The 26,984-nt window shown below is 35.0% G+C and overlaps 1 protein-coding gene across 5 annotated transcripts in view; it reads left to right on the top strand.

Moving 5' to 3' along the window:
• Positions 1-4,205, top strand: part of TMTC3 (transmembrane O-mannosyltransferase targeting cadherins 3) — a 37,067-nt gene extending 32,862 nt beyond the window's left edge. For all 5 annotated transcript variants that reach the window (XM_052668540.1, XM_052668535.1, XM_052668536.1 and 2 more), the window contains 2 exons: positions 173-399; positions 1,995-4,205. In XM_052668540.1, coding sequence (XP_052524500.1) covers positions 173-399; positions 1,995-2,815 — 1,048 coding nt within the window. In that variant the 3' untranslated portion in view covers positions 2,816-4,205. The remainder of the gene's footprint in view (positions 1-172; positions 400-1,994) is intronic.
• The last annotated feature ends 22,779 nt before the right edge of the window (positions 4,206-26,984 follow it).

Below are 26,984 nucleotides of genomic sequence, written 5' to 3'. Positions count from 1 at the left end.
CTGTATGGGCTTTTTTTTTTTTTTTTTTGTAGGCTTTTTTGTCCTCGTCACACATCTTCTGTATGCAAAATTCTGAGAGCTTTAGGAAAACAAGCTTCTAAATAAACACTGTCAATTGTTTTGTACTTCTATCAGTTAAACTTGCTGAAGGTTAAATTTGATTCTTTAACAGGGGAGAATTACTTTTAAAAATGAACAAGCCTCTGAAAGCTAAGGAAGCTTACCTTAGGGCTCTAGAACTAGACAGAACCAATGCAGACTTGTGGTACAACTTGGCAATTGTTTACATTGAACTGAAAGATCCAACAGAAGCCCTGAAGAATTTTAACCAAGCGCTAGAACTCAACCCAATGCATAAGCTGGCGTTGTTCAACTCAGCCCTGCTAATGCAGGAATCTGGTAAGTTAGTTGTCTCTGTAAGCAATTATTGTATCTTTGCATTTATAGGATTTTAATGAATTGATGTGTTTTTGAAAAAGAGTAGTATTTGTAGTATTATAGTAATAGTAATCTTTGTAATTTATTGGTAGCATGTGGAATATGCCAAGTATACATATATTCTAATTGATTAATACCTTGAAAGCTATTTTACACTTTAACATCTTGTTAAGAATAGTGTTATGCAAAACTCTTCTTCAGAATTTTTGCTCTATAATCTTAAAAAAAAAAAAAAAAAAAGTGAGATGTATAATACTAATGTTCTGAATTTGTTTTGGTTTTATCCATTCCGCACTGACTAAAAAAATCTGATTTCTTTGGATTTTAAATCTAACACTGCAAAATGTTTTCGTAGTTTCCTCTGCAATATTTCTAATTATCAAGTTGGATTTTCATTAGTTTTGTTTTTCATATGTACAGCTGCTAGCTTAATGAGTAAATGTGTGGCTGTTGCCATAAAAAAGGCTGTTGAAAGTAATTAGCAAGTGATGAGTAAGGTTTGTTTCCCTTTTTCTTAGGGGTAATTTATCATCCAAATGAGATTGTAGAATTGATTGGAGCTGATCCAAATGGATTATTTCTCATCTCTTTTCACATAGTAAGTTAGGCAGTACAAGAAACACTTTGTTTCTTGTCTGAAGTAGCACATAGGCTTCAAGTGAGCAGAAGTATTTGACATCTAGCTTTGCATTAACCCCTACTGGAAGGTACAGAACTGTTTGAGGAGGTGGAAGAAGATAGTTAAAATCAGCTTCCTATTCCTCCATCCTTCAGTAAGCCTGTGCCTGTAATTCCTTAAAGAATATGTTCACTGAAGTATTCACAAAACCAGCACAGACTACAAGCCAGAACTGCTGCTTTTGGCTGACAGAAGGTTATTTTTAATTTTTTTAAAGTGTTTAATGTGAAATAGAATATATTTTGTGGCTGAATCTAACATCACTGTACGTGATCTCTGTCAACTGTAGTTCTTTTCAATATGTGATCAGATGCTGGAATGGGCTGCCCAGGGAGATGTTTGAGTCACTATCCCTGGAGGTGTCCAAGAGGCATTTAGATGTTGTACTGAGGGACATGGTTTAATGGGAAATATTCCTGGTTGGTGGACAATTGGACTGGATGATCTTTCCCAGCCTTGGTGATTCTTTGATTCTATGTCTTTAAGAAAATGATATTTATTCTAAGTTTGCCTCTGTTAAAAGTGATTTGCTAGAACTGACTTCTCTGCATTCCAGTTGTTAATTCATACATGAAAATAACTGCTTTTAATCTTGTAGAGACACCTTCTGTATCCGTTGCACTGAATCGTAGTATAATTTAACAGATAATAAGATAATGATGCTTACTTTGGCTACAAGTCCATTGTAAGTAGTTTTGTTCTGTAAAGAAGGTAACTGACATTTACTTTTACTGTTACACAACACAAATAAAAAGTAGTATTTTAAACTCTTTCCTTTTCACAAATGTTACATTTTAATTTATATAGAAATCAGCAATTTACAGGTCTGGCCTACAAGTGTTTAGAATAAAACTTAAATGTATTTTCTGTCATATAGGCAATGCTCAGCTTAGACCTGAGGCTAAACAAAGACTGTTAAATTATGTGAAAGAAGAACCACAGGATGCAAATGGTTATTTCAATTTGGGTATGCTGGCAATGGATGACAAAAAAGATACAGAAGCAGAGGCATGGATGAAGAAAGCCATAAAGTTACAGCCAAACTTTCGAAGTGCTTTGTTCAATTTGGCACTGCTTTATTCTCAGACAGCAAAAGAATTGATGGCTTTGCCCATCCTGGAAGACTTATTGAAATACTATCCTGATCATACCAAAGGTCTAATTTTGAAAGGAGATATCCTAATGAACCAAAAGAAGGATATAGTTGGAGCAAAAAAGTGTTTTGAAAAAATTTTGGAACTGGATCCCAACAATGTGCAAGGGAAACATAACCTTTGTGTAGTTTACTTTGAAGAACGAGACTTAATAAAAGCAGAAAAATGTTTGGTGGAAACTCTAGCACTGGCACCTCATGAAGAGTATATTCAACGTCATCTAAACATAGTTAGAAGTAAAATTGCATCACTTAGTGCTCCGGAGCAGTCATCAGTTCCAGCAGATGATACTGCCCCTGCTGCTGCAGAAGAAAAAAAAAAATTTCAGAATTCAAAAGAAGTGAAAAATGAGCAGAAATCCTCTCACACAACAGCTGGTAACAATAAAGGACGTTCAAAAAATAAGAAACAAGCAGAGAAAAACAGTATGGAAAAAAAAGAGACTCCCAAAAAATCCACAAAAGAAATCAAAGATATTGAGAAAAAGAGAGTTGCTGCTTTGAAAAGACTAGAAGAGATTGAACGTATATTAAATGGTGAATAGCCTTTATTATGTCACGATAGAGTATGGGGGTGTACTATTTTTAATTGCTGTTTAATATATAAACCAACTGGAAGGTGATTTCAGTGTTTTGCAGATAGAACATCTTGACTGTCTGTCACTTAATAAGAAGCAGAATTCGCAGTAATGTTTTATGCAACAAAACTACAACTTTTAAATATGAGGGGGATGGATGGGGATTGAAGGATAATGGGCTGAGAACAATTTTAAATGCAGAATCTTAAAATTGAGAAAATGCCTCAAAAATTATTTGTAAGCCAGGGATATTCAGGAATGCTATTTTAAAAGAGTCAGCAAAAGAACTGAGTGGAGGACTAATGGGATAAGCCAGACACTGCTGCCATAAAAATCTGTTTGTATTAACATTTTCTACATTTCCGTTGGCACATCAGCAGTTTAAATCTTTCTATACCTTTATGCTACATAGAAAAGCATTTTTCTGTGTTACTTGTTTCCAGGGCTCAGCAAAAAGTCAATAAAATGCCACTGGCATGGTATGTGTCCATTAGACCATAGGACAATGCAGCAGCAACACTAAAATTTTCAGTTGTGTTCTAAATATGGAATGATACAATAATTGTATTTGTTCTTCACTTACTGCAAAGTTTTGTACGGTTTTACTTGATAACTCCTATGGTGCTCTTAAGATCATTAGAGTCTACTTTTACTTTTAAAGAAAATGTGTTTTTTCTTCAACTATGAAACACCTAGTTGTTTGGGGTTTGGCTTTTGTTGTTTTTTTTTAAATGTATATACATATATACGAAAAAAGGGGTTTTTTTGTTTGTTTTTTCCCTCAGTTCATTAAATGCTGGCAAATGCACTTTTGGTACAGTAAGCAGTATGCTATGCAGTGGTTCTTGTGAACTGTGTTTCAATGACTGTGGATTGATTCCTTGGTGTAGGAAATTCTTTTTTAGTATAATGGATTTACTGTTCATTGGACAGAATTTTTTGTCTCATGATTTTTTTTTATGACACTAACTTAAGAGTGATTGCTCAGAACAATTTGATAATATTTAAACCACTGAATTTAGCCATGTTTAATGCAAGGAAATTTGGATGAGGTCCTTCCAAACTCTTAAGTTCTTCATTTTGATGATTTGTCATGAATGTGTGCTTTTTATTAAATATTTATTTTGACTACTAAAATAATTCCATTTACATTTTGCCACTAATACATCACTTTTATTTCCTACATGACATTATTTTTTTTATAATTTGTGTTCCTTTTCTCTTTGTGCAATGCATATATTTTTGTTCATATATATTGCCTATTACCAAAACCTGATACTTTGTGTAACTATTGAGAAAGGAAAAGAGGAGATCGGTTCAGTAATAATTTAATCATTAAATCTAACTTTGTTCTTCATGTTCTGTCTCCTTTAATGATGTAGAATTATTCCTTAGCAACTGTACTGTTTAACCATAGACCTTTCTGTAACTGCTCAGCTTTCTGCCTTTTGGCAGTAATCCAGCTGTATGTAAGATGTAGTGTTTATCTTTGTGGGAGGGTTCTTCAGTGTTTGAAGGCCTTGCAGGGACCTTGCCACTATTATGTATCATTTGTAATGTTACTACAACAAGCTTGTAGAGTAATAACTAGGAAAAGAGTGTGGGTTTTTAAAACCATGATTTAAAAGCTGCAGACATAACTAGGTGGAGCCTTTCTTCATGTACAAATTTTAAATTTTTCCCATAGCACCAGAAGTCTATTGACAACACCTGGAAAATCACTGTTTTATCTTAATTGGTGAATAACTTGGATGCTTGTTGCTTAAATATTTGATATGTAGAGCTCTGAGGGAATACAAAGTAGCATATGAAGTCTGCCCTCCTTACCATAGCTTTAGGAATGAAGTAGTCATTGTTCTGGTTGATACAAAGGAAAATTCATTTGAAAGCCATTTTGAAAAGATACTTTCAGTTTGACCTAGTGTGCAAAAATTTGGTCTGAACACTTAAGAGGAGAAAGAGCCCGCTCTCAGTTTTGGCATTTGAGTTTCTGTCACTTGGCTCTCATCTTGACCATCCAAGTACCTGCTCTTAAGGAAGTAGCAAGAAGCATTAGATTCACTGATATTCAAAGGTGTCATGTGTTTAAATGAGTGAAATCATCAGAGTGATGTAAACTAGAGAATGCTCATAGTAGGTCTTCTGGTCTCTTAGCAGGTATTGTATGCCTTTTGTTTTAGAGAAGTTGTAGAAAAAACAAGTATTTTATTAGTGTGCCAAGTTGGATTTAACCTATTTAGGATGTGTGAACCATTTTAAACTCATAGGAAAAATGTTACAGTAAAGGTAAGCAGCTAAAAATAGTCAAATTATACATTAATTCATATCTGCTCTATTTTTTTAATGTATTGTTTTTATGGACTCTGTCAGGGGAAATTATTGGATATTATGAAGAATAGGAAATATCTTCCTATGAACAGGCCTGTGTAGAATTTCACAGATTGGCGTCAAAAAGAACCAAGTGCAAGAGGAATTCTTTCCGGTGTGCAGTGCTGTTTGCACCTTGCTTAGGTAATGCTGAAAGTAAAAAGGCGAGGATGGGGGTAAATGTGCAGAAATACAGCAGTAGATGGAGGTTCACTTGCAAGGAAAGTATTAAAAAAAAAAAAAAAAAAAAAAAAGCTTCTGAATCAACTGAATGCTATAGGAATTTTTTATTTCTGCCATTGCAGAGACTTATTGGTCTGTACCTTATTTTGAAACCTCACACAATTTCAGTGCATTTAATTAAAAGGAAAATTATGTGCTGAAATCTTAGGGAAGTGTGAGTCCTGGCTTTAAGCTGTGAAATAATGCCTTTACAGCCTACAGCAACTCCTCATGCAGATTCTCATTCCCCACTGACCCTCTGGCATGAAGCAGACAGATTGAGAGATCCTCCTACTCTGAAGAAACAAGGTTCTTTTGTGCCTGTGGGATGCAAAAGATGCACATGTTTTTTGTTGTTCTGGAGCTATGACTGTTGTGACCATATTCCTCACAAATGGAACGTATATTGCTGACAAAATTATGTTTGATTACTTGTCCTTTTCTTGTTCACTGAACTGAACTGGGGCTGTGGGATTCTGAGGCAACCTCACTCTTAATGGAAGTTCAGAACAAAGCACTGACCTGCTAGCAATAACACCTTTCTCACAGAAAATAATGTCAATTGCAGAAGTTAAGTACTTTAAAAGCTGCTGAAGTGTTTTGGCACTATGCGTATAGGTTGTCTGGCACAGCGTCTGAGTACATTTGCCTTCCTCTCATCCATAGAGCATTACAAGACTAGAAGGCACAAAGAACAGCTTTTCCAGTCCATTGCTTCAGTCACCTTCTATGTCATGGTCAGATTAGGTTTTTGCAAGATCAGACTGTATACACCTTGTAAAGCTGCCCACCCTGAATCCAAGGTACAGAGCTATGAACGCGCAGGCTTGTGGCATTTGTTTCTTCTTGAAATTTCATTGAGGCTCAATGGAAATCAAAACAATTCTGGGAAGTCAGTACCCGCCCCAAGCTCTTGCAGGCTCTGTATCCCACTAAGGCACAAAAAGAAGTCCCAGTTTGGGCAAATGTATGTTGCTGGGACTTTTCACAACTGTGGCTCTGATCCATCTCTGCCTGGCGGAATGTCTGGAACTGAAGCAGAATCTATTTCTAAGGACCTGTGTCAGACTCGCCTAAGTTCAGTCTAGGAATCCTGCTTTGCTTAGGCAGAAAAATTGAAAATGGGAAGGATGGTGGAAGACACCTCTCGTTCCATCTACTCTTCATCTCACTTCCACTACTTACAAAATTGTAACACTCTTCGTGTAGGGTTTCAGCTGAGCCGGGAGCATCTGCCCCACAAACCTCCAACTTAGCTTACAAAAAGGTAAGTAAACCTTTTCTCTTTGTGATCAAAACAGGGTTACTTACTAGTTCACGTGCATTTCTATGCTACTTTTAAAGCAAAAGAAAAAAAATTGTAAATAAATACGACGTTATCTTTACAACAGTGAATGGTAGTGAAGCTAGTGTTCAGAACTTAAATCTTCCTTTCTACAGGCTGATGTTAGTGTTAGTTCCACAAACCAGTGGCTCTGCACACAGGATGTGTACCTTTTGTTTTCATGTACAGTTATTTGTCTCAAAAATTAATAAATACAAATAAGGGAGAAAACCCACCACAGAACCTTCTGCATAATTCTTCTGGGATGAGAATGCTATAATAATAGCTATTAATATAAAAATAATCTTTTTTTCCCCCCCTTTTCCATAACTTAGTAAATAGTTTTATTGCAATCCCCGAGTTCTACTTTGTTGTTTGTTTTCTGTTCTCACCTCCAACCCACTGGGAAGGGGTTGGAATGAGTGAACCACTGTGTGGTGCTGAGCCACCTGCTGGGTTAAACCACAACAGCCGTGTAACTTCCTTGAGCTAAGAGCTTGAGAAAACTAAATTTAACTTTCCACAGTACAGTTTAATTCTTTCAAAGGTTACTTGAAAGAGAATTGGACTTTACAGTTATTAGGTTCTCCAGTCTGAGGAATCCTGCTTTTAAAACAAAACGTTGCTATAATGTTTGTAGACTCCAGCATAATGCAAGCAGGTTTCACCTTCTGCATCTTATTTTCTAACATAGAAAATAAATGAAAAGCATGCATAGATAAATCTGTTTTCAGCTGGTGTTTTCAAACATTCTTACATTGTCAGTGACTTGTACTACAAATACACACATTAATGTACAAGTCCAGACATTAATGTGCTTTGCAGCAAGTTCAGAAGTTACACACTTGTCTGGATGAGCTGTCTTTTATTTTATTTTACTTTGTTGAGATGTGGGTACAAAAAAATAAAAGTGTGGGTATGTGGGGCTTTGTGTGACAGACTACACCTTGAAAATGTGGAAAGATTTACATATGCTAATGAGTGAATGGGTAGTGGTGGCAAAAATTCTAGTTACTAGTGAAATGGCAGTAAGGAAAAACTGTTGTATTTGATACAGTTTGAAGGACAATACAGCTTAAAAGCTTTATATGAGGTTGCAAATCCTTTGCATCTTTTCTGAGTTGCAGCTGTCACGAACATGAAGTGTGATGGACGCTGGATAGAATAAAAGCAAGCATTAAAATGAAGGAAGTTATTCAGACTTCCTACACCTATTCAGAATGTGTCTTTGTTCTTTATGCGTAGTCACTAGCATATTGTCTTTTCAAATACACGTAGAGAGATATTTTTAATTATATGTGTATTTGTGCACACACAATGCAAGTAGGTGGAGGAGGAAAATGCAACAATTACAGGATGTCTTACCAAAAGTAGGAGTCATACTTCGATTTTTAGAATACCTTGAAATTTTTCTCACTTCTATTTGATTGGCAATTGCTAACCCAGTGCTATATTTTGTTGTACGTGATCATCACTGCAGCACAGTGCTGTAGCACTAACTCACCAGTACAAAAAAAAAAAAAAAAAAAAAAAAGGAGAAAAAAAAATTACGACAACTTATGCTCACAGTAAGTCATTTTTTACCTTTCTTCAGCCCTTAATTGAATAACAGAGGTTTGCTTGGGTGTGCTGCATGTGTCAGCTACAGGAATATCAGAAATCACATGACTTCTTGCAAGATATAGCAGGTTTTCTGTAAATGTTAAAACTTGTGCCTTCTCGTTAGAAGAATGACAAAGGCAGCATGATTACATTGCACACACCTGAGAGGTGTCCAGACGGGTGAGAAGTGAGGGAAGCCAATCTGTAAGAAATGCTAAGTGTTATTGTACAAAAGCCATGTAATAGCTGCTGTTCTCAGAAATGGTTCAAAAGTACAGTGTTTTGGTTTTTGGATTTTTTTGTTTTGTTTTTTAAGGTTAAAAAAAGAACAAAGACAATAACTGATAAAAGAAGTTTAACACCCTTTCTACTTTCTGATTTTCAGACACAATGTATTTCAATGCTGGCTTTTTTTCAGTTTTCTACACCAGCACCAGGGTTTTGTAGAAAGAATAGTTGCAAACAAAACAAAGACAATAAAAGTTGTGAGATGTTAATAGTCAGGAAATTCAAATTCTCAGCAGAAACAGCAAAGGAAGTTGCACGGAACAGTGATTCTTCAGATGTATTTATATGAAAGGATTTGTGTGAAGTATATGATCTGTTGATGAGGATTATCTGGATAAGTCATACTGTATTCCTGCCCCTTACTTGGCTGAATACAGTGTTAATATTTAGGCTTAAATTTACCTACCTCGAGCCTTTCCTTCAGCTGTTTTTATGGATATTGCAACAGAACTAATCTGCTAGCATACCCATAAGAACAAACAAAAAGTTTTTTTGCAATAATTTCAATATGATCGACATGCATGAAATGTAAATGAACATACATAGGTCACTTTGAAAGTAGTGCCTGTTCTTTTTTTCCATAGAAACTACAACAGATACAAATATAATAACACTATTTGATAGAGAAAATTCTCAGCTACGGTACATCTTTTCCATGTTTTGTAACATAGTTACCACCATTAGCTGTGCATTTTCATCAGTGGCAAATAAGCCTGCATGCCACTTTCATAACCATCTACACCAGGTGACGTGATCCACAGTTGACACTGCTGAAACATACAACTCACTGTACTCGCATCCACTGTTTGGTCTCCACAGATGTTCAGTGAGCACTGATGAATGTCAGTGGGTGCCATTTTTTTCTGCATGGAGTTGATTCACTGACACACCATTACTTCACAAACATTTCCGTGTCAGATGCCATTGTGTCAGACTGTCTCTCTGCTGCCATCTGTCTCACAGCAACAAAGTGTAATGGGATAATAGTGGAGTGGTTCAGCCTCTACTGCCGTACTGCCAACATCTACCTCTGATGTCATCGTGGGCCGACATAATAAAATAGGAGGCATTTGTTTCAGAGCAGCCCCCATATTATGCATTGTGCAAGGGTAAAAGCAAAATGAAATTACAAAGATTTTAGTTTCATGTAAGGAATTAAAATGATACCTTAGAATATTATCAGATGTTCCAGTTATGTGCATTGGTTTATCTTGTGATGAAATTCACAAAACATTCTTTCAATTGACTTCCTTTGGATCATCCTTCTTCTTCCCCTCATTTTGTTCTTTTCCTATTTGCACCACCTTTTTTTTTTTTTCCAAACCATATGTACAAAAATTGCCAGATGATCCTTCAATTTATGAACATAAGACAAATTATAAAAAAAAAAAAAATAACATATAAGGCAATTGAAATTCATAAAAGTCATCTAGATTTTTATTATTTAAAATAATGACAATAACAAAATACTACTGTATGGTATCTGGATATCTTAAGAGCTTTGTAGGTGATGAAAAAACATAGCAAACTAGCTTATCAATTACAGGCCACATCAACTGCAGAGTTTAAGACCTGTCATATGGTTGTTTTCCTTGGTACACTGTTCCTTCTTCAGTTCAAAGTGAAATACTATTAGGGGCCAACAGTTAAATGGGGATAATACAGACTGTTTCTTGAATACTTAGAGGTTCTCTTATATTCTTTTGTTTCGTTGGCACTGGTACACTTCTCACACTGCCTGTACTTCAGGTCAGAGGTTGTAGAGGGAAAAGAGAAAGGAGAAGTTTTGAAGTCTTCGCATATTTGTTACTGATGAGCATCTTCAGTGTTTTGCTTTTTGTTTTAAATATATCTTTAATATATGAGTATATGAATCCCATCAGTAAGTCTTTGCTAAAGAACTAGAATGGTTATCTCAACATTTTTTTAGGAATAGTATTCATTTCAATTTCTTATTGCAAACTGTTATTGCAATTTGAACAAGCAAAATTATTTGCAGATCGTGATGACTGAGGTACTATTAGGTATTATTACCTAATATGGAGCACTTGCATAAGTCATGTAAAGGATCTGCTAAGTGCTATGTTATGTCTTGTATTTTTATTTGTTTGCTGCTCAAGATCTAGCAGCATTTTGAGAAGGCAGTAGTTATTGCTTCCAGGGTCAGTCACTGTTCATGCTGTTGCTCTCCTTCAACCCTATTATCTCTTCAGATGCAAAGGCTGTTATCAGTTGGGCTTGACCTCTTGATAACTATCTTGTTAAAAGGATGAGGAGTGGTAGAGTCAACAAGCCAAAGTAGAACAAGATTTCAAGAAGGTCGTGATTATGTCAATAATAACTGTCATGGATAAAAAATAAAATTATCCAGCATTGTTCTGTATTTCTGTCCTGCATTTATCTGCTTGCAGTTAGTTTTCCTTGAAGTCATAGTAGCAAGTTTGCTATGATTCAGGCCAGTAAGAATATAAATCTTAAGCAGCAATCTAAACCCACGTTCTCCATGTGACAAGAAAAATTGCAATGCTCTGAATAACACCTTAAGAAGATATGGCCTCTGACCTGAGAAGATCATCACATACTTCCATAATGATGGAAGTATGCGATGTACTATACATCACATAGTTTAGTATGTGATGATCTAAGCTAAGAAATAAATTAAAATGGTGTTTCCATTATATATTGGCAATTGGCAGTAAAACTCCTAGGGTTTTACAAAGCTTCAACAGTCTATTGAAGTATGAAGATCTCCGCAATATTGTTCATTAACATACTTCCCTGCCTGTAGTTTTCTTCATGAGAAATTATTGTTTTTCTGTAACTGCATAACTAAAGGAAAAATAATAATTTACTCTTGAAATGTCACTGTCAGATCCCATACTCAGAATTTTTTAGTCGTAATTTAGAGTTGTTATGCACATATGCTGAAGAGCCCAAGTGTAGAACTACACCAAAAAGCAAAGGCGCTGTAAAGACCATGTTCAGAATATTGCAAATACAATACAACTGGAAATACTTCCGAGAAAAAAAAGTGTATAACATTTTTTGACCAGAAGGATGTTTTGTTTTGCCTAAAGACAAAGGCCACAGGGAACTATTGCAGTCTTCAATTCTGTAGCACAGAAGCTGTAGCCAGATCATCTTCAGTGACGCACAGCAAATGTAATAGGCAAAATCTGCAGTAAGAAAGTAAGAAAATTCTTTACAATTAAGAATAATCACTAAAGCAGAGTCATGGGATCTCTGCCTATAAGATAATTCAGAACTTTCTTGGAAGAAGACTTTACCATCCTGGCCAAACTTTGACTTTAAACTTGCTTTGCTTGAGGAACTAAGTCAGGTCCCCTCTGACTCGGGTTACTGTCATTCTGTTCTGTCATTCTGTTTGCATTATTCTATGCACTCATGCACCTGAATGTTGTTTCATATATTGCCTTCTGTAAGCATTTTGCTTTATGGAAACTTGCACTTTTCTTGCATATCTCTGTACCTCACTATTCTTCTCGGCATTCTCATTTGGAGATAGTCATACTAATCAGGAACTTGTCACCTCTTTGCCTGTTCACAGGCTCCTCAGCTGTTCCATCCTTGTATGAATACAGCATACTAGCCAACTGCTTCAGAAGGACTAGAGTAAGACATGTTACTATATTGGATACTATTCAACCTAACTCCAGGCAGAATTCAAAAAGATACAGGGAAATATAACAGCAATGATCAAATTCATGGAAAGGCATCATAGAAGTTCTGTATTACTTAAACGAGGCTTTTCAGAATACAAGAGATACAGGAAAGATTCACAACATTTATGGTAGAGAATAATAAAAAATTACTTTTCTTAATTTCTTGTAATACTAGCTAGAGGACAGAAATGAATGAAGGTTTTGTTGTTAAAAGAATGTATTCATGTAATTCATCATTAAATTTTGTAGCTTATTCCTGGATGTTGTGATCCCAAGAACTGAGGAGCTGTGTGGATGAGAACAGAGATCTCTGAAATGCTCTTAAACACAAATAAATCAATATCACTTCTGTTTGAGAAAGATCTTTCTCTCAGAACTTGATAAGATATACCTAGAGAAATAATTAAAAAAATGTACTTCTGCTGTAATGCTCAGTTTGTTCCTAAGCTCTGATACCAATACCAAACTTCTGTTATAAGACAGAAGTTTGCAAAAAACTAAGGTGGAAATGTGCTTGGCTGTTTTAAGTATCAATAGGGTCATAAATTACTGAAGTTTTTCAGCAGAACACAAGGTGACAAAATAAAACAAATATGGAGAATTTCTGCTGTCTGATTAGGGAAAGCAGAGGCTTATATTCTCCAAAGAGCTAGAGTTTGTTATCTAAGGCTAAGCAAAATCAAAAGGGCATGTAGTTATCAAAATACCCAGTAGGAGGTTGTAAAATGGAAGAAAAAATACCACTTAGGCTAAAAGCCAATGTTTGTACAAGAACAAAAAAGGAGAAAACAACTATAAATAACTCAAGCTGGAAATGAAGCAAAAGGCACAGACTACCACAACAATAAATGGCATGAATATTTTTTGCACACAAGCTATTTTAAGTGAAGGCCATGAGGAGTTTTGAAAGTGAATGCATTAGATGCTGCCTCTGATAATGAATTACGTTTTGTGACCAAAGAGGTTCATTCAATTTTTTTGATCCCCTAAAGAATCTTGAACTAAAAAATAACCAGAATTTTATCCCATCATCTGTTTCAAAGCATATGTTTAAATTGGAGAAGTTCTTGTTAAATCAGAAATTCCTACTGCAAAGTTGCGTAGTTTGCATGTGAAATTATTCTGCACAGAACAGTATGAAATAAGATTATATTGAAAATTCCTGTGTTTATAATCATACTGAAATCTTAATAGAAGAGTGAAAATCAGTTGTCTGAACTTAGGCATTTATTTTCTTACTGAGCTATTTTGTTTTCTTATTTCTTTGTATTGAGAAACTCATGCTAAAAGTGACATAAAGGAAGAGCAAAACTTTTTCTATAATTATAGAATCATAGGATCGTTTGAGTTGGAAGGGACCCAACTGGCCTGCAATGAACAGAGACAGCTACAGCTAGATCAGGTTGTTCAGAGCCCCCTCCAGCCTGACCGTGAATGTCTCCAAGAAGCACATGCAAAGCAATGGTATGTCTTTTTAATTCCTTTTTTTTTTTTGCACTTTTAATTCCTCCATGTGCAAAAAATGGCACCCACTGACATGCATCGTGCTTTTTGAATGTTTATGGAGACCAAACAGTGAAATGTGAGCACAGCAAGGCTGTGGGTGGTATGTTTCAGCAGTGACAACATCGACATGAAAGACAAGCCATGTTCCAAAAATCCATTGTTGTGTCTTATGCTGCATGATGGCTGTTGTTCACTGTTGGTGAAAATGCACAGCTAATGGTGGTGACTATGTTGAAAAATAGTGTTTTGTAGCTGAGAATTTGCTCTATTAAATAGTGTTATTGTGCTCTTTACATCTGTTGTAGTTTCCTTGGAAACAAATTGAAGGCATTATTTTCAGAGTTATCTATGTACATTGTAATCATAGTTGAAGTTAGAAAGTAGGTGTGAATGAAGAAGAAATGAAGAATTAAGTATTTTTATTGGACTATAATTTTGATTTTTCTTAATATGATTTGTAGTTCTGTCTTTATGTGAATGTGAATAGTAAATCGTAGCCGCTGGATTGTCTCCTAGAAACTCATTAAGGTAGTAAAGAAATATATAACAGAAGTAAAATATACTTTATTCTGTTATTCAGTGAGTACAGAAAATCTGGTTGTTGAAATATGTCATATTTCAAGAAAGAGAAAAAGTACTTCAAATTCTTCTTTTTAAAATTAATTTTTTTAAAAAATTGAAAACAATTCTAAGATTGCAAGCAATGACAATATCAAAGAATGCTGAGTTTGTACATTTAAAAATAAAATGAAGTTTGAGAAGATTTTCCAGCTTTGCTTTTCAAAACTATTGAACACATTTTTTGAAAAATGTAGTCTGATCTTCATCCAAATGTTTTTCCTCTTCTGCTTCTCTTCTTGTTTCTGAGTGCACAAAGATGTAAGGAATGTACTCATACAGTTTATCATTTTAATACAGTGATTCAGAAAAGATCCAAATGTAAACCTAATTATCATAAGCTATCATTTAGTTTCTCATCAACTAACAGGTTTATTCAAGCAGAAGTCATACATTTTACACCCAATGAGGGTCTATCTTGACATTTTCAGTACCCGAGGCATAAACATATTTTTGTATTTACAATAAATCAGTTCTATATCCTCTCTTTTATAATTCTGGCTGTGAAAATTTGTGTTTTAAAGTGCTTCTTGCTTGTACTGCGATTTGACACTCAATACAAAATAAGTCATTTATGAGCGTGCCTTGGCAAGAAGATAAATGCAGATTGTCCTGACCTCCTCTGCCACTGCTGAGATGGCTGGACTAGCAGACTCAGATCTCAAAACAGGATAAATCACTTCAAGATTGTGCCTAATGTAAGACATAATTCTTTCTGAGCAGCAGAGGTTTAATACAAATGTGATAGAAGAGTGTGCAGCTTTTAACCTCTTGTCACATTTTCATTGCTGAAAACACCTCTTTTTTAGATCTTATTTACCACTCACCAGCTACAGGTAAACCTCCTGAGCCTTAACCTACTGGGCTGGTAGTCCAGCCTCTCAGGCTTTAGTTTTCTAAAGCAAGAGTAAGGGCAGTTGGCTTGTATCAATAAATACCTTCCTAATTCAACAAATTGCTAGACGCCTTTCCTATTTTCTGTAATATTACAGATTCTCTCCACCTCTTCCCTTAAAGAAATTTGTTCCTCTCTCATCTTTTCAGAAAGCTTGAGCTGCCTTCAGAACTTTTGCCTCCTAGAAGACAAACAATTTTTGTCCACTTCTGAACAGCATGTACAAGACCTTTAAAAGTCCAGCTGTCATGTGGAGCTGGTGAGACTGACATACAGGTCCACAGTAACCGTGCTCAGTTGTCATCTGATGCTCTCCTCAAGTGCACAGGACTCAGTTCCACATTTTAAATTTGCATTTAAAAATGCATTTTCGAATGCATTGAGAGGATCTAGCCTTGCACAAAATAAAAATCAAGAAAAGAATTAATCCTGATGTGTTTTTTGTTATTGCCCTGGTGTTATTGCTTGGTTGGTTGACTGGGAGGTTTTTGTGTGTTTGTTTGTTTGGTGTACATGTGTAACAATCTGTTATTATGGGATTGCTTTGTAAGCAGAAATACCAGGCTTGACGCTAGCCTTTTTATTTGAGACTGCCCTGAGACTGCATTGGGGCTATTGAGGCATGCTTCTCGTATTCCTTTCTTGAGAATATTTTGTAGAGCACAATGATGATTTAGTTTAAATCTTCATTAGGACCCAAGTTGATAGGAATCAGGGGAATTCCCCTGACACTGGACCTATTCATATTACATTTGAGAACTTTCACACTGCTTTATCTCATCTTTATTGAAAATGACAGTCTTGTTTCTGATTCTCTCCCAAATTTACAAAGAAGAGCTTGTTATTGTCGAACTTTCTTTTAGATGTCATTTCTTTGCTAGCTGGATTAATTTATTTTGTAAAGAAAAAAAGATAATACTCGAACATGACTACAAGGAATTTGCTTTTTACATATCACAGAGAGTTCTGACCTACAACAGTTAAATGCTAAATTACTCCGCTGTAAATTCAGACCTCGGATATTTCTCAAACGAGGAAAGGATATTGATTACATTTGTCCCAAGTGTGGCATAGATGAGGATACTCAATAATTGCGTGTATGCTTTCACTCAACAGTACATAAAAAAGTGCTAATACTGAAGGTAGTAATTTGCGGTCAAATTAGATGCTGAAGGATCTAAGAGGGCAAGGTGTATGAAGAGCAGCTGAGGCCCCTCAGTTTGCTCAGCCCAGAGTAGGGGAACTGAGGGGAGGCCTCATGGAGGCTGCAGCTCCTCACAGGGAGCAGAGGGGCAGCGCTGAGCTCTGCTCTGTGTGACAGCCACAGGGCCCGAGGGAACGGCATGGATGGAGCTGTGCAGGGGAGGGCAGCTGGGGGTGAGGGACAGGTTCTTCGCCACCAGGTGATCGAGGCCTGAAATACATTTCCCAGGGCAGTGGTCGTGGCCCTGAGCCGTTGGAGTTTGGGCAACGGTCTCAGAAATATGATTTGAATTTTTGATGGTCCCACGTAGAGCCAGGAGTTGGAGTCCATAGTCCTCATGGGTCTCTTCCAGCTTGGGACGTTATAGGGTTCTCTGAGTGTAATATGGATTCTTAACCTGCCTTGTCTCAATGAGAGAATGAGGGCCACATAATATTTTTCCTAATTTTTTTTACAATATTTCTCAACCTTCTATGTTACTCAACAAACTGCAAAAAAAAAAATAATAATAATAATTAAAAAAAAATAAATCATAATAATATTTAGTGGAGTAGATATGTTGCAAGAGATGGCTGATTAAGTGGAATGCTGTACAGCTAATGTAAAGTTAATTTTTTTTGCTGTATTCCCTGTTCAAAAAACATTTCCAAAAAAACATTTCTTAATTCATAATCACAACTATTCTCACACATACCTCATTTTTTACTACATAAACAAATGGAAAGCATTCCAAATGGAAATCGTGTTTCTACTTACAATTTGGATGCTTTTTTGTTTCATCTTGAGTAATTAGATTTGGAAATCATAGAATACAAAAAGAAGCACTCTTTTAATGATGTTTTGAAATATTTTCCGGGTAATGTGTAAGCATATAATCATGCATATCACAGAAAATTAAGATTAATCAGAAGCAGAAAGCACATTTTGTGGGTTCTGGAACAAGGGAACTGGAAAGTAGAGGAGGTCTGGGAATTAAATCTGTTTTTTACTAACTTTCACATCCTTGTCAATTCACTGTGTTTATATGGATTTTTTATTCTGTTATAATGAGTTAAGCACATGAAAACACATTATTGTCAGAAAAGCTCATGTGGGTTTATAACAATCTGACTAAGCAAATGCTTGTAAGTCAGCAAAGAATTCATCTAACTTAAAAAAAAAAAATTCTACTCAGAGATTAAATTTAGCAGGAGATTTTAAAAATATTTATATTTTTAATATTTGTGGAAGACATGACATATTATTTTAAGATATAATTTTGACAAGCCTGATAAAAAAAATCTGTAGAGCTAGGTTTCAGAGGGTAGGATCTTTGATGACAGCAATGTATTCAAAGGAGAATTTTTGTAAAATATTTGATACTATTATATGTAGTTTTCTGTGCATATAGAAATACATCTCAGAAATGAATTTTCTAACAGGCTGAGAATTTAAGGAATGCTTTCCAAAGAGATCTGAATGATGATTGCTGAAGATATCTTTATGAATAATTTGTTAGTTAGCATGTTAATAATTAATGCTACATATTTCAGTGGAATGTACATAAAGTTAAACTCTTCAGAATATCTTTGTAATTCCTATGCCTATTTGACCTCATTTAAGATAGAACTTTAATTCTGTATTTGTTGAGGTCACCACTTCTGAACAGGTCTATATTTCAAGTTGTTAAAATAAACACTAGACATTTTTAGATGATCAGAAACAACTACTGAAGATGCAGTTTTTGCACTTCCTCCCATATTGCAGTTTTGCTTGAACAAAATAAAAATTTTATAGCTTTTAAGGTCGGATGCATTTGAACTGATCAGCCTAGTGAACTGATCAGAGTACAAATTATCTCTTTATGTCAGGCAAAACTGAATTCCACATATGTATCATGCACATAACTCATAATGGGAGACTTTTAATACTTATGCAATAAACAAAGTTGTTATTATGTGACTGTTTCCTTCAATGTATTTTAGTAAATAGAGTTTTTCTATTCACAATCATCTTAAGAAAAACTGAAATTCCAAATAAATCTCTGCTCTATATTGGTGTCAGTAACCATGGGTCAAATGATAGCTCGTGAAACTTCTAAGCCTTCAAATATTTTTACTATATCCATGTGTGTTGTTTCATCATCATCATAATCATCAAATGCTTTGGGTTGGAAAGGACCTTTAAGATCATCTAGTTCCAACCCCCCTGTGTAGGCAGGGACACTTTCCACTAGACCAGATTGCGCAAAGCCCATCCAGCCTGGACTCACATCCAGGGAGGTGGCCTTCACAACCTCTCTGGGCAGCCTGTTCCAGTGTCTCACCACCCTCACAGTAACTAATTTCTCCCTAATATCTAGTCTAAATATCTCTTCCAGTTGAAAGCCATTTCCCCTTGTCATGTCACTAAATGCCCTTCTGAAAAGTCCCTCCCCAGCTTTCCTGTACTTCAAGTACTGGAAGGCTGCTATAATGTCCCCCCGGAGCATTCTCTTCTCCAGCTTTGTCATTTTTTGTTTATGCGTATGTTTATTTTTATTTCAGTGATTTCCGCATACTGAAAAATTCTTTTATGTTAAGTTTGGCAAAAGGTATATGTGCTTGTCTATTCACAAATAGGTCTTCAGATATACTTGCAATATCTTAGCGCCTGCTCGCTTTAAACAATCTGACAAAAAAAAATGGTGAAGCCATTTATCCTTTCCTTTTTAAGACTACCATCTCAGTCCAAAATTTTGGTGTGGAATTAATACTCTTCACTCTAATGTCAAACAACAGATTTGTGATTAGATAAGACAGACTTGCTGTCCAATCAATTCCTATCCCCTCAAGGAATTTCTCCCAAGATTTCAGGTCTAGCAAAAGTATATTCTCTTATACAAGTAGATTTAGAACCTGCTTTCCCCTATGACAATTCTCTTGATCCGCAAGAGCAGAATTATTTGACCTGGATATCAGATGGTCTTTAATGTTCTCCCTATATAGCCTGTGGAAAAAGGAATGATGAGTAACTGAATGCTGCTGATCTTGCTTTTTTATTGAAAGTTCGTGTGGTAGTTAGATCTGCTCAGTGTTGAACCTGTGAAGCAATATGCAAGTGAGATGTGAGATGCTAGTCTATCTGCTAGTCCAACTAGAATTCATACATATTCTCATACAGATGCATGGAATGGTTTGGGTTAGAAGGGACTTTAAAGAACACTCAGTATTCAATCAGGTTGATCAAAACGTCATCCAAAATAGCCTTGAGTGTTTCCAGGGATGGGACATCCACAACTTCTCTGGGTAACCTTTTCTAATGCTTCATCATCTTCACAGTAAAGAATTTCTTCTTTAGGTGCTAAATATTTCTATTGACTCTGTCAGAGATTTTGTGTTACCAACTGTCTAAACTTCTCTGCAAGAAAGGTCATTTTCTTCTATTGATATAAACGGCTAACATGATTGTAACCTCTGAGGTATTGAACATTTGGATGTGTTCAGACAGCAGTACTTTCCTATATCCATGGACATCCTCAATTCTGAACTTGCATGTGTATTTAGCTATCATTCTGGACCTCTCTTATTTTTGAGGATAGAACTGTACTGTTAACCAAAGCATACTGAGATTGTATTTGCCAATTGTGGTGCATATATACAGTTGAGTCCAGTTTTAGAATAACGTTCTTCACTGTCTTTGTCAGGCCAGAACATTGCCTTTCTTGGTGGTAGTGATGTGGATGTGTATCGCAGAGAACATAAGTTAAACATGTCCTCTCAAGGCAAATAGTAAAATATTCCATTTGGAACCCAAACCTCTGATGTTCTTACTGGATAACTGTTGTCATATAACAATTGAGATATAAATCAATGAGTAAAAACAAATCTTGTCAATGACAGCAAGTATTCCCCTTGTACCAGAACAAGAAATGTTTAAAACAACTCTCCTTCTTCATAAAATTTATGTTTAAAAAGAGATTTAAAGGACCTAAGAAAAATATTTATGATATTCTTAGAGTCATATTTGGAGGGAGTTGACAGTAGGATAAGTAATAAATATTTTTAAGTAAAGCATTGCTGAAAAAGCCAATTTATAGAGCTTTACTGTGTTTTGTTCCAATGAACTTTTGATGGTTCAGTTAATTTTGGGAGATGTCAACACAGGAGTATCACTGGGAAAGGGAAAATCTGCCAGGAATTTTGGCAGATGCATTAGCAAGTTCAGAAAAGCTGCATTGCTGGAAGCAGTGTGGCCACAAATCTTGTAATGATCTGGTAATTGACCTCATAAAAGAACTTGTAAATATGATCTTCTTGTGAGATTTTGCTAGTTCTCTTAACAGTGAGGGAGCCAAGTACATTCAGTGTGAGAGTCAGGGACAAAGTCTTCCAATTTTCTGGAAAGTACTTTCAAAAAGTAAACAAATTCTGTCAAACCAGAATCTTGATTTTCGGTTGGATATGTTTTTATATCCTTGTTAGAAATAGCATGTGCTCATATCTTCTACCTCCACTGAAAGATAACCTTTAATAGTAAGTTCAAATTCTGGATCATCTAGATTTTTACATAAGCGTAATTTCTCCTGTGGTAAATCCATGATATTCCACTATATTTTCAAAACACTGAGAAGGTAGTAGCTTTCACCACTATTTAACTACTCTTCTTTCTGTAAAAATTAGTGTTACTAGTATGTTTCTTTGCAAACGTTTAAATGAAAGCCTTTGTATTATATGATCCTGATACAATTTCTATGTCAAAATTAGTGTTTTATGAGCAAATACAGGGAGGTATTAGGGTACTATCATTCATTAGCACTTAAAAAATCAAAAAGGACTGAAAGAATGTCTGATTTTTATACAAAAAGTATATTTTTATTTGGTTCAAACAGTGTTTTGATTAGTATTATATCCTAAGATAATTAAAAGAATACTGCAGAAAGCAGCTGAAAGAAACAAAAGAAATAGCTAAAATGTTAGCATGAAGGATGATTTGTTACCTACAGAAAGCAAGCAAGCAAGCAAGCAAACAAAAATAATATTTTCTGCACTGGGAGTTTTCTATCAAAAAATGAATTCAAGACTGCAGATTATTCTCATTAGTGTCAAAAAATGAAAAATATGGGAGGCTATTATCTGAGAACTAATAAGCCCCAGGAAGACCTTCCATCTTTATTGAGACCATGGATAAACAAGAATAATGAATCTCTGAGTTTGCTTTCTGATTTCTAATTTAATGTACTGCACAATCTCAATTTGTGTTCCCAACACCGAGTTCAGTTTTTATTAGCAAGCTATAAGTAGTAGCAAAACAATGGAAGAAAGAAGCCATGATATGGTATTAAAAAGCAACATTTAGTTTCAAGGTGCACCTGAAACATACTTATTTTATTCATTTTACTTGTCTTTAGTGATATATGGGTTCAGCCACCAACAATCAAAGGTTTATAACTTTATTTTTTCTATAAATAATGTTTAAGTGATACTGAAGATAGCAATGTGCTTTTAAAGTTGCTGCACTCTCTTGTTGAAATATATTCATGAATTTGACATCCGTAAAATGCCATAGAAGAAATAACTGAAATTTTGGGGTTTCTTTGTGTGCTATTTGGGTTCTTTTTTTTGCTTTTCTTAAGAAGTGTCTGTAATTTGCTTGTCTTTATGTGGCATCATTTAAATCTGTGAAGATAAGGAATAAAAGTTGTCTTCCCTACTTCCAGTAGTCCCAGCCCCAAAACTATTTTCAGGACTTTGTTTGGCAGACCATCTGGCAATGACTTTCAATGCATTTTTCTTGGCCTGACTATTTTTCTTCTTTTTTTGGGAGGGAGGGAGAAGGAGGGGGACAGTGGGAGGAAGGAAAGGGGGAGAGGTCTAGTGGGGGAAGGAGGATGACTATGGTTTTCTATTAATTTGGGGGACAGTATTAACTAATACTTACTGTCCAGATGCTTCTCTCTGTGCCACAGTCTGAAAATTGATAGCAAACCCTGAGACCAGCATGTATCCATGTATGGTGTATATAGATGTATATAAGAGAGAACCTGGCTCATAATGCACATTTGCAGGAAACATTCGTTGCATTACAAGATTTGTTTTGATTTAGTTCCAAACAGATGTGAAATTCCAAGTTTTACATATGAAGCTCGTTTCTTTTTTTGGTAGATATTTATCTTCTGGTGTCACAATGGCCACGCATATCTACCCTCTTTGAGTAGAAATTCAGAAAAGATAGAACATTAGTTTCATTATTCAAAAGGTTTTGCTATATAAATTTGAAAAATATCCATTCATTTGGCTGTTCTTTTCCTATTTTAACTTTTGGACAGAGTGGCTTTTTCTTTTAGTTAACTAATTTCATTGCATTTTTTTCAAAGTGGATCCAAATCTGCCTTAATTAATTTAGTACGTGACTTTGTTTTCAGATTTTGCTCTTCATCTATAATCTGAATTTGGTATCTTTCTTTTGGTTCTGCCTCTCTTAAACAGTCTGATTTGATTTTTCTTCCAATAGTATTTCTCAAAAATTTAAAACTCATTTATAGTAATGTATTTGGTAGTTGGGCACTGAAAATTTTAATTACATCAAACATCAAAAGTCATCAAGCATTATTTCATCTCTGTTCTCTGTACTCTTAAACTTTTTCATCAGATCTAAAGCTTATTGTTGACTCAAGCTAATAATTTCCATTTCAAATAGATGGTGAATTTTCAGAAGACTTTTGAGATAAGACAAACATACTTCATAGATCATTAAATCAAACAAAATGTCAGTGTAATCAGGGCTTGCTATTTGCATATGTTATAAAGCATTTTCTAATGCTCTGCAAACAGAATCTGTCCACTGACTTCAATAGTGATCAAAAGACTTAATTGAAAAGCAACCCTTAAATTAATAGTGGTAGCAGTAACTGCTTTTCATCTGTTTAGGTGTTTTTTTGGATTTTTTTTTTTTTCTGGATACGTTTGTCAAATCTGTTTTAGTGATATAAAAAGAATGCAGGTAGAATTTACTCAAGTTTCTCAATGCCAACCACTACCTGGTTTTACCAGAAATTTGAAAGATGTGATGTTATATGTGTTTCTCTGTGGTGCCTTTAACTATGACTGTTCTGTACAATGTAGTTATTTTTCTTAGGGCAATGAAATATTCTTTGAAAAATTTTAATTAAGGCAAATAGACCAGCAAGTATGATTTTCTGATATCAGAAGATAATGTTCAAAACAAAAGAAGTTGAAATGGGTTGGTGGATTCTCCATTCATCTGATGTAAATCATATAAACCCTCAGCCAAGTTCCAGAGTCAAATACTTCTCAGATATTAGTTTGAGACAATAACTTTGAGTCTTCTTCCAAGGACTGAGTCTGTCTACAAGGTATAAAGAGAAGTAAACTTCTAATTTCCCTCATCCTATCTGGATAAAGAACCAGGCTCTTCTGTTGAACAACAAGATTTGTTTTTTTCTTTTTTGTTTCTTTGCTTATTGTTTTTGTTGTTATTGTTTTAAAAAGCACTTAAGGATTAGTGAAAACCAAAGGCAATATGATTACAGAAAACAATTTCTAAGCTAAAATCTTTTTATTTATTTCATTTAGGTGTTAATGTGAGATGCTAAATAGAATAGATGGATAAAGTCACTTAGCCAGTACTGAGAGTCAAAGATAGATTGCAAAACTCTTTTTGTAATGAACACTTATACTTTTATCCCACAATTAATTTTTAATAACCATTACCTAAGCATTACAATTTGAGTTTCTTCTTTGAAGCATATTATAACTGACATTTGATTTCTAAATGTAATCAATTTAATTAAATTGCATTGATATTTAATTAAATATCAAATGGCTTAATATTTTTATTAACGTAATTAGTTGCTGTACTGTCACTGAAAGAGAAAGACATTTTTAGAGAATATAGCACAGAGTCATTGTAGATATTGAAGATCATCAAATGTTTTCCACTTAAAAGAACAAATTATTAATATGAGACAACATGGAGAATGTAGTGGGAGCGTATGGAGAACTGAAATGAAAGCATTGCTTTCATGTGGAAATTAATCCTAATAGTTTAGATGGTATGACTTATATTTTGAAACTAAATACAGGCATGGCCCAGCTACATTTCTTATGCAAAAAGCAGGTTGCATATACAAGTGTATGTATGTGAATATATTTGTTAAGAGGAATATGCAAATGAGAAATGCTTAAATGAAATTCAGGTTTCATTATTTTCACATGTTAATTAAAATCTTGGCAAGATTTCTTCTTTGATGTTCTATACCTAATTGTTTTTAAAAATTGATACTTCTGATAGACTTCCTAGAATTGTGTCTGACATCTTTAAAAACACAGTTAGTTTAGTCGATAACCGGTTCTAAAAGTTAACATTGCCTTTATTGTTTAAACACAAGCAATGTTCCTATTGTCACTTAAAAGTTCAGTTTTAACCAGTCTGAGAATTAAAGCATTTTGAAGGTTAGGATAACAACAACTTTCATGTCTGACTACGTTGAAAGCTATAATTTTTACCTCGTATTTTAACCACCTATAAACACCTCTGTTAAAATTTCATTATTAATTGCAAAGGGAAGCTCTTAAAAGTTAGAAATATCAGAAATAAAATTGGCTCTGCAGTGTTGCACCAGTCCCTTTGTATCCTTCTCAGTTATTAATGATATCATTAAACCTTTAATCTAAAGAAGCATTTACAATTAACTTCATAAATATTTACTTACATTTCTCATAATCATTCACTTAGGCATAAGAAGGGAGTTGAAATAAGTGTAAAAGAAGGTACATTGCCTGGGATATTCGAGTTCACTCACTCACTCATTTTATACTTTAAGCTGGGGAAAATGTATTCTGCCAGAACATTATTCCATTTCTAACGAGCTTAAGGGTAAACAAGGGGTAATTCAAGAAAGAAGACCTTAGCATATATATATAATACTCTGTATTAGTAAAAGCTTTTTCTCCTAATGAAGCTCAATCCAGGCATATATAAATATATAAATATGTGTGTGTACTTATGTGAACTGCAAACATAGGCATAGAAACTTCTTAATAGCAAATGAAGTGGGAGGTATTCCATATGAACCATGGCACCCTGCAACCTAACTTAAACACTGGCACTGGAAGTTGCAACAACTGGTCAACTGGTCATTGGAAGTTGTAACAACTGGTCAACTGATCATCACTGGGCAGTCGAAAGGAGTAAGTCTGCCTTGTTTTTAACTGCTGCTTATCTTGAAATGCTGAGTTTACAAATTTTCAGTTAATTCAGAAGAGTCACAACTGTATTAAAGAGTTTGAAAGAATACTATAGACTGTAAAATAAAATTGTGAAAAACCAAATGCACACTTCTCCAAGGTAGAGCTCTCTACTTGTGAATGACAGGGCATGCACTACCTGAAGTAACACACAGTGTCTTAACTGTGCCCAAGTCTATGTCTACAGTCTCTCTCAGTGTCCTCCTTCCCCCTGACACTCCTGGCACTGTAGACAATTAATATAGGGAGTACTGAATGATTTGGGATTGATCCTAAACACAAACAAGGAAAAAATTAGAAGTTGACAACCATGGAAATCATAATGAATGAATACAGGAGAGACAGCAGATTGATCTGTTGATATATTCACAAATTAAACCAAAAGAAACTTCAGGATGCTCATTCCTCCTAAAGAATCAAAGGATCAAATACAAGTATTTAGAGCACTATGAAAACTGAAAGTATAATTCATCTCAATATTATTGTACTTAGACAACTGAACTGAAAATGGCTGTATCTATGTTAGACAACCAGCACTGTGACAAAATAGGCCTGATTCACATGCCTTACTACTTTTTGTTAGGATGTCTATGTGATTTGATCATATAGCTCCTACTCTAGATCAGTGTCAGTTTGAACAGATAACTTGATACATGTAAGAAAGTTTTGTGTCTTAAATAAACACTGGGTTAAGCCATTCATAAATTCCTTGCTAGTGTTGTTTTACATAAGTTAAAACTTCTCTGATAGCACTTTTATCACTTATCCATCAGTTATGGATGTTCTTTTTTGTTGCTTTTTCTTCCCTAAATTAATTACAGTACGGAAAAAATACATGGTTTGCAAATACTATCTTTAGAAAATGTATAAAAAAGTGCAATTAAGCGATATACAAATTTAACTTTCACAGAAGTATACATTAATCCCAAACACACAAAAAATATAGCCAGTATGAGATGAAATAAGACATCAACAACGTAATTACAGCTGAAATTATGATACTGCAGGGAACACTAGAAACTATCCAAACATGTCGAGTAGGACAGCATCCCCTAGCACCAAATACTCACTGAATCATAATCATCTAGTCCACCCACAGTGTTCAGAGCGTGGTTGGCTACAGCAGGTTGCTCCAAGCTATGTCTAGTTAGGATTTGGACATCTTAAAGGGTAAGAGCTCCACAACCTGCCAGGCAACCT

The sequence above is a fragment of the Tympanuchus pallidicinctus genome, unplaced genomic scaffold, assembly GCF_026119805.1.
Source record: "Tympanuchus pallidicinctus isolate F22 unplaced genomic scaffold, pur_lepc_1.0 scaffold8, whole genome shotgun sequence".
Lineage (NCBI taxonomy): Eukaryota > Metazoa > Chordata > Aves > Galliformes > Phasianidae > Tympanuchus > Tympanuchus pallidicinctus.
The sequence above is the reverse complement of the archived record's forward strand: the minus strand, read 5'-3'. Positions and strand labels throughout refer to the sequence as shown.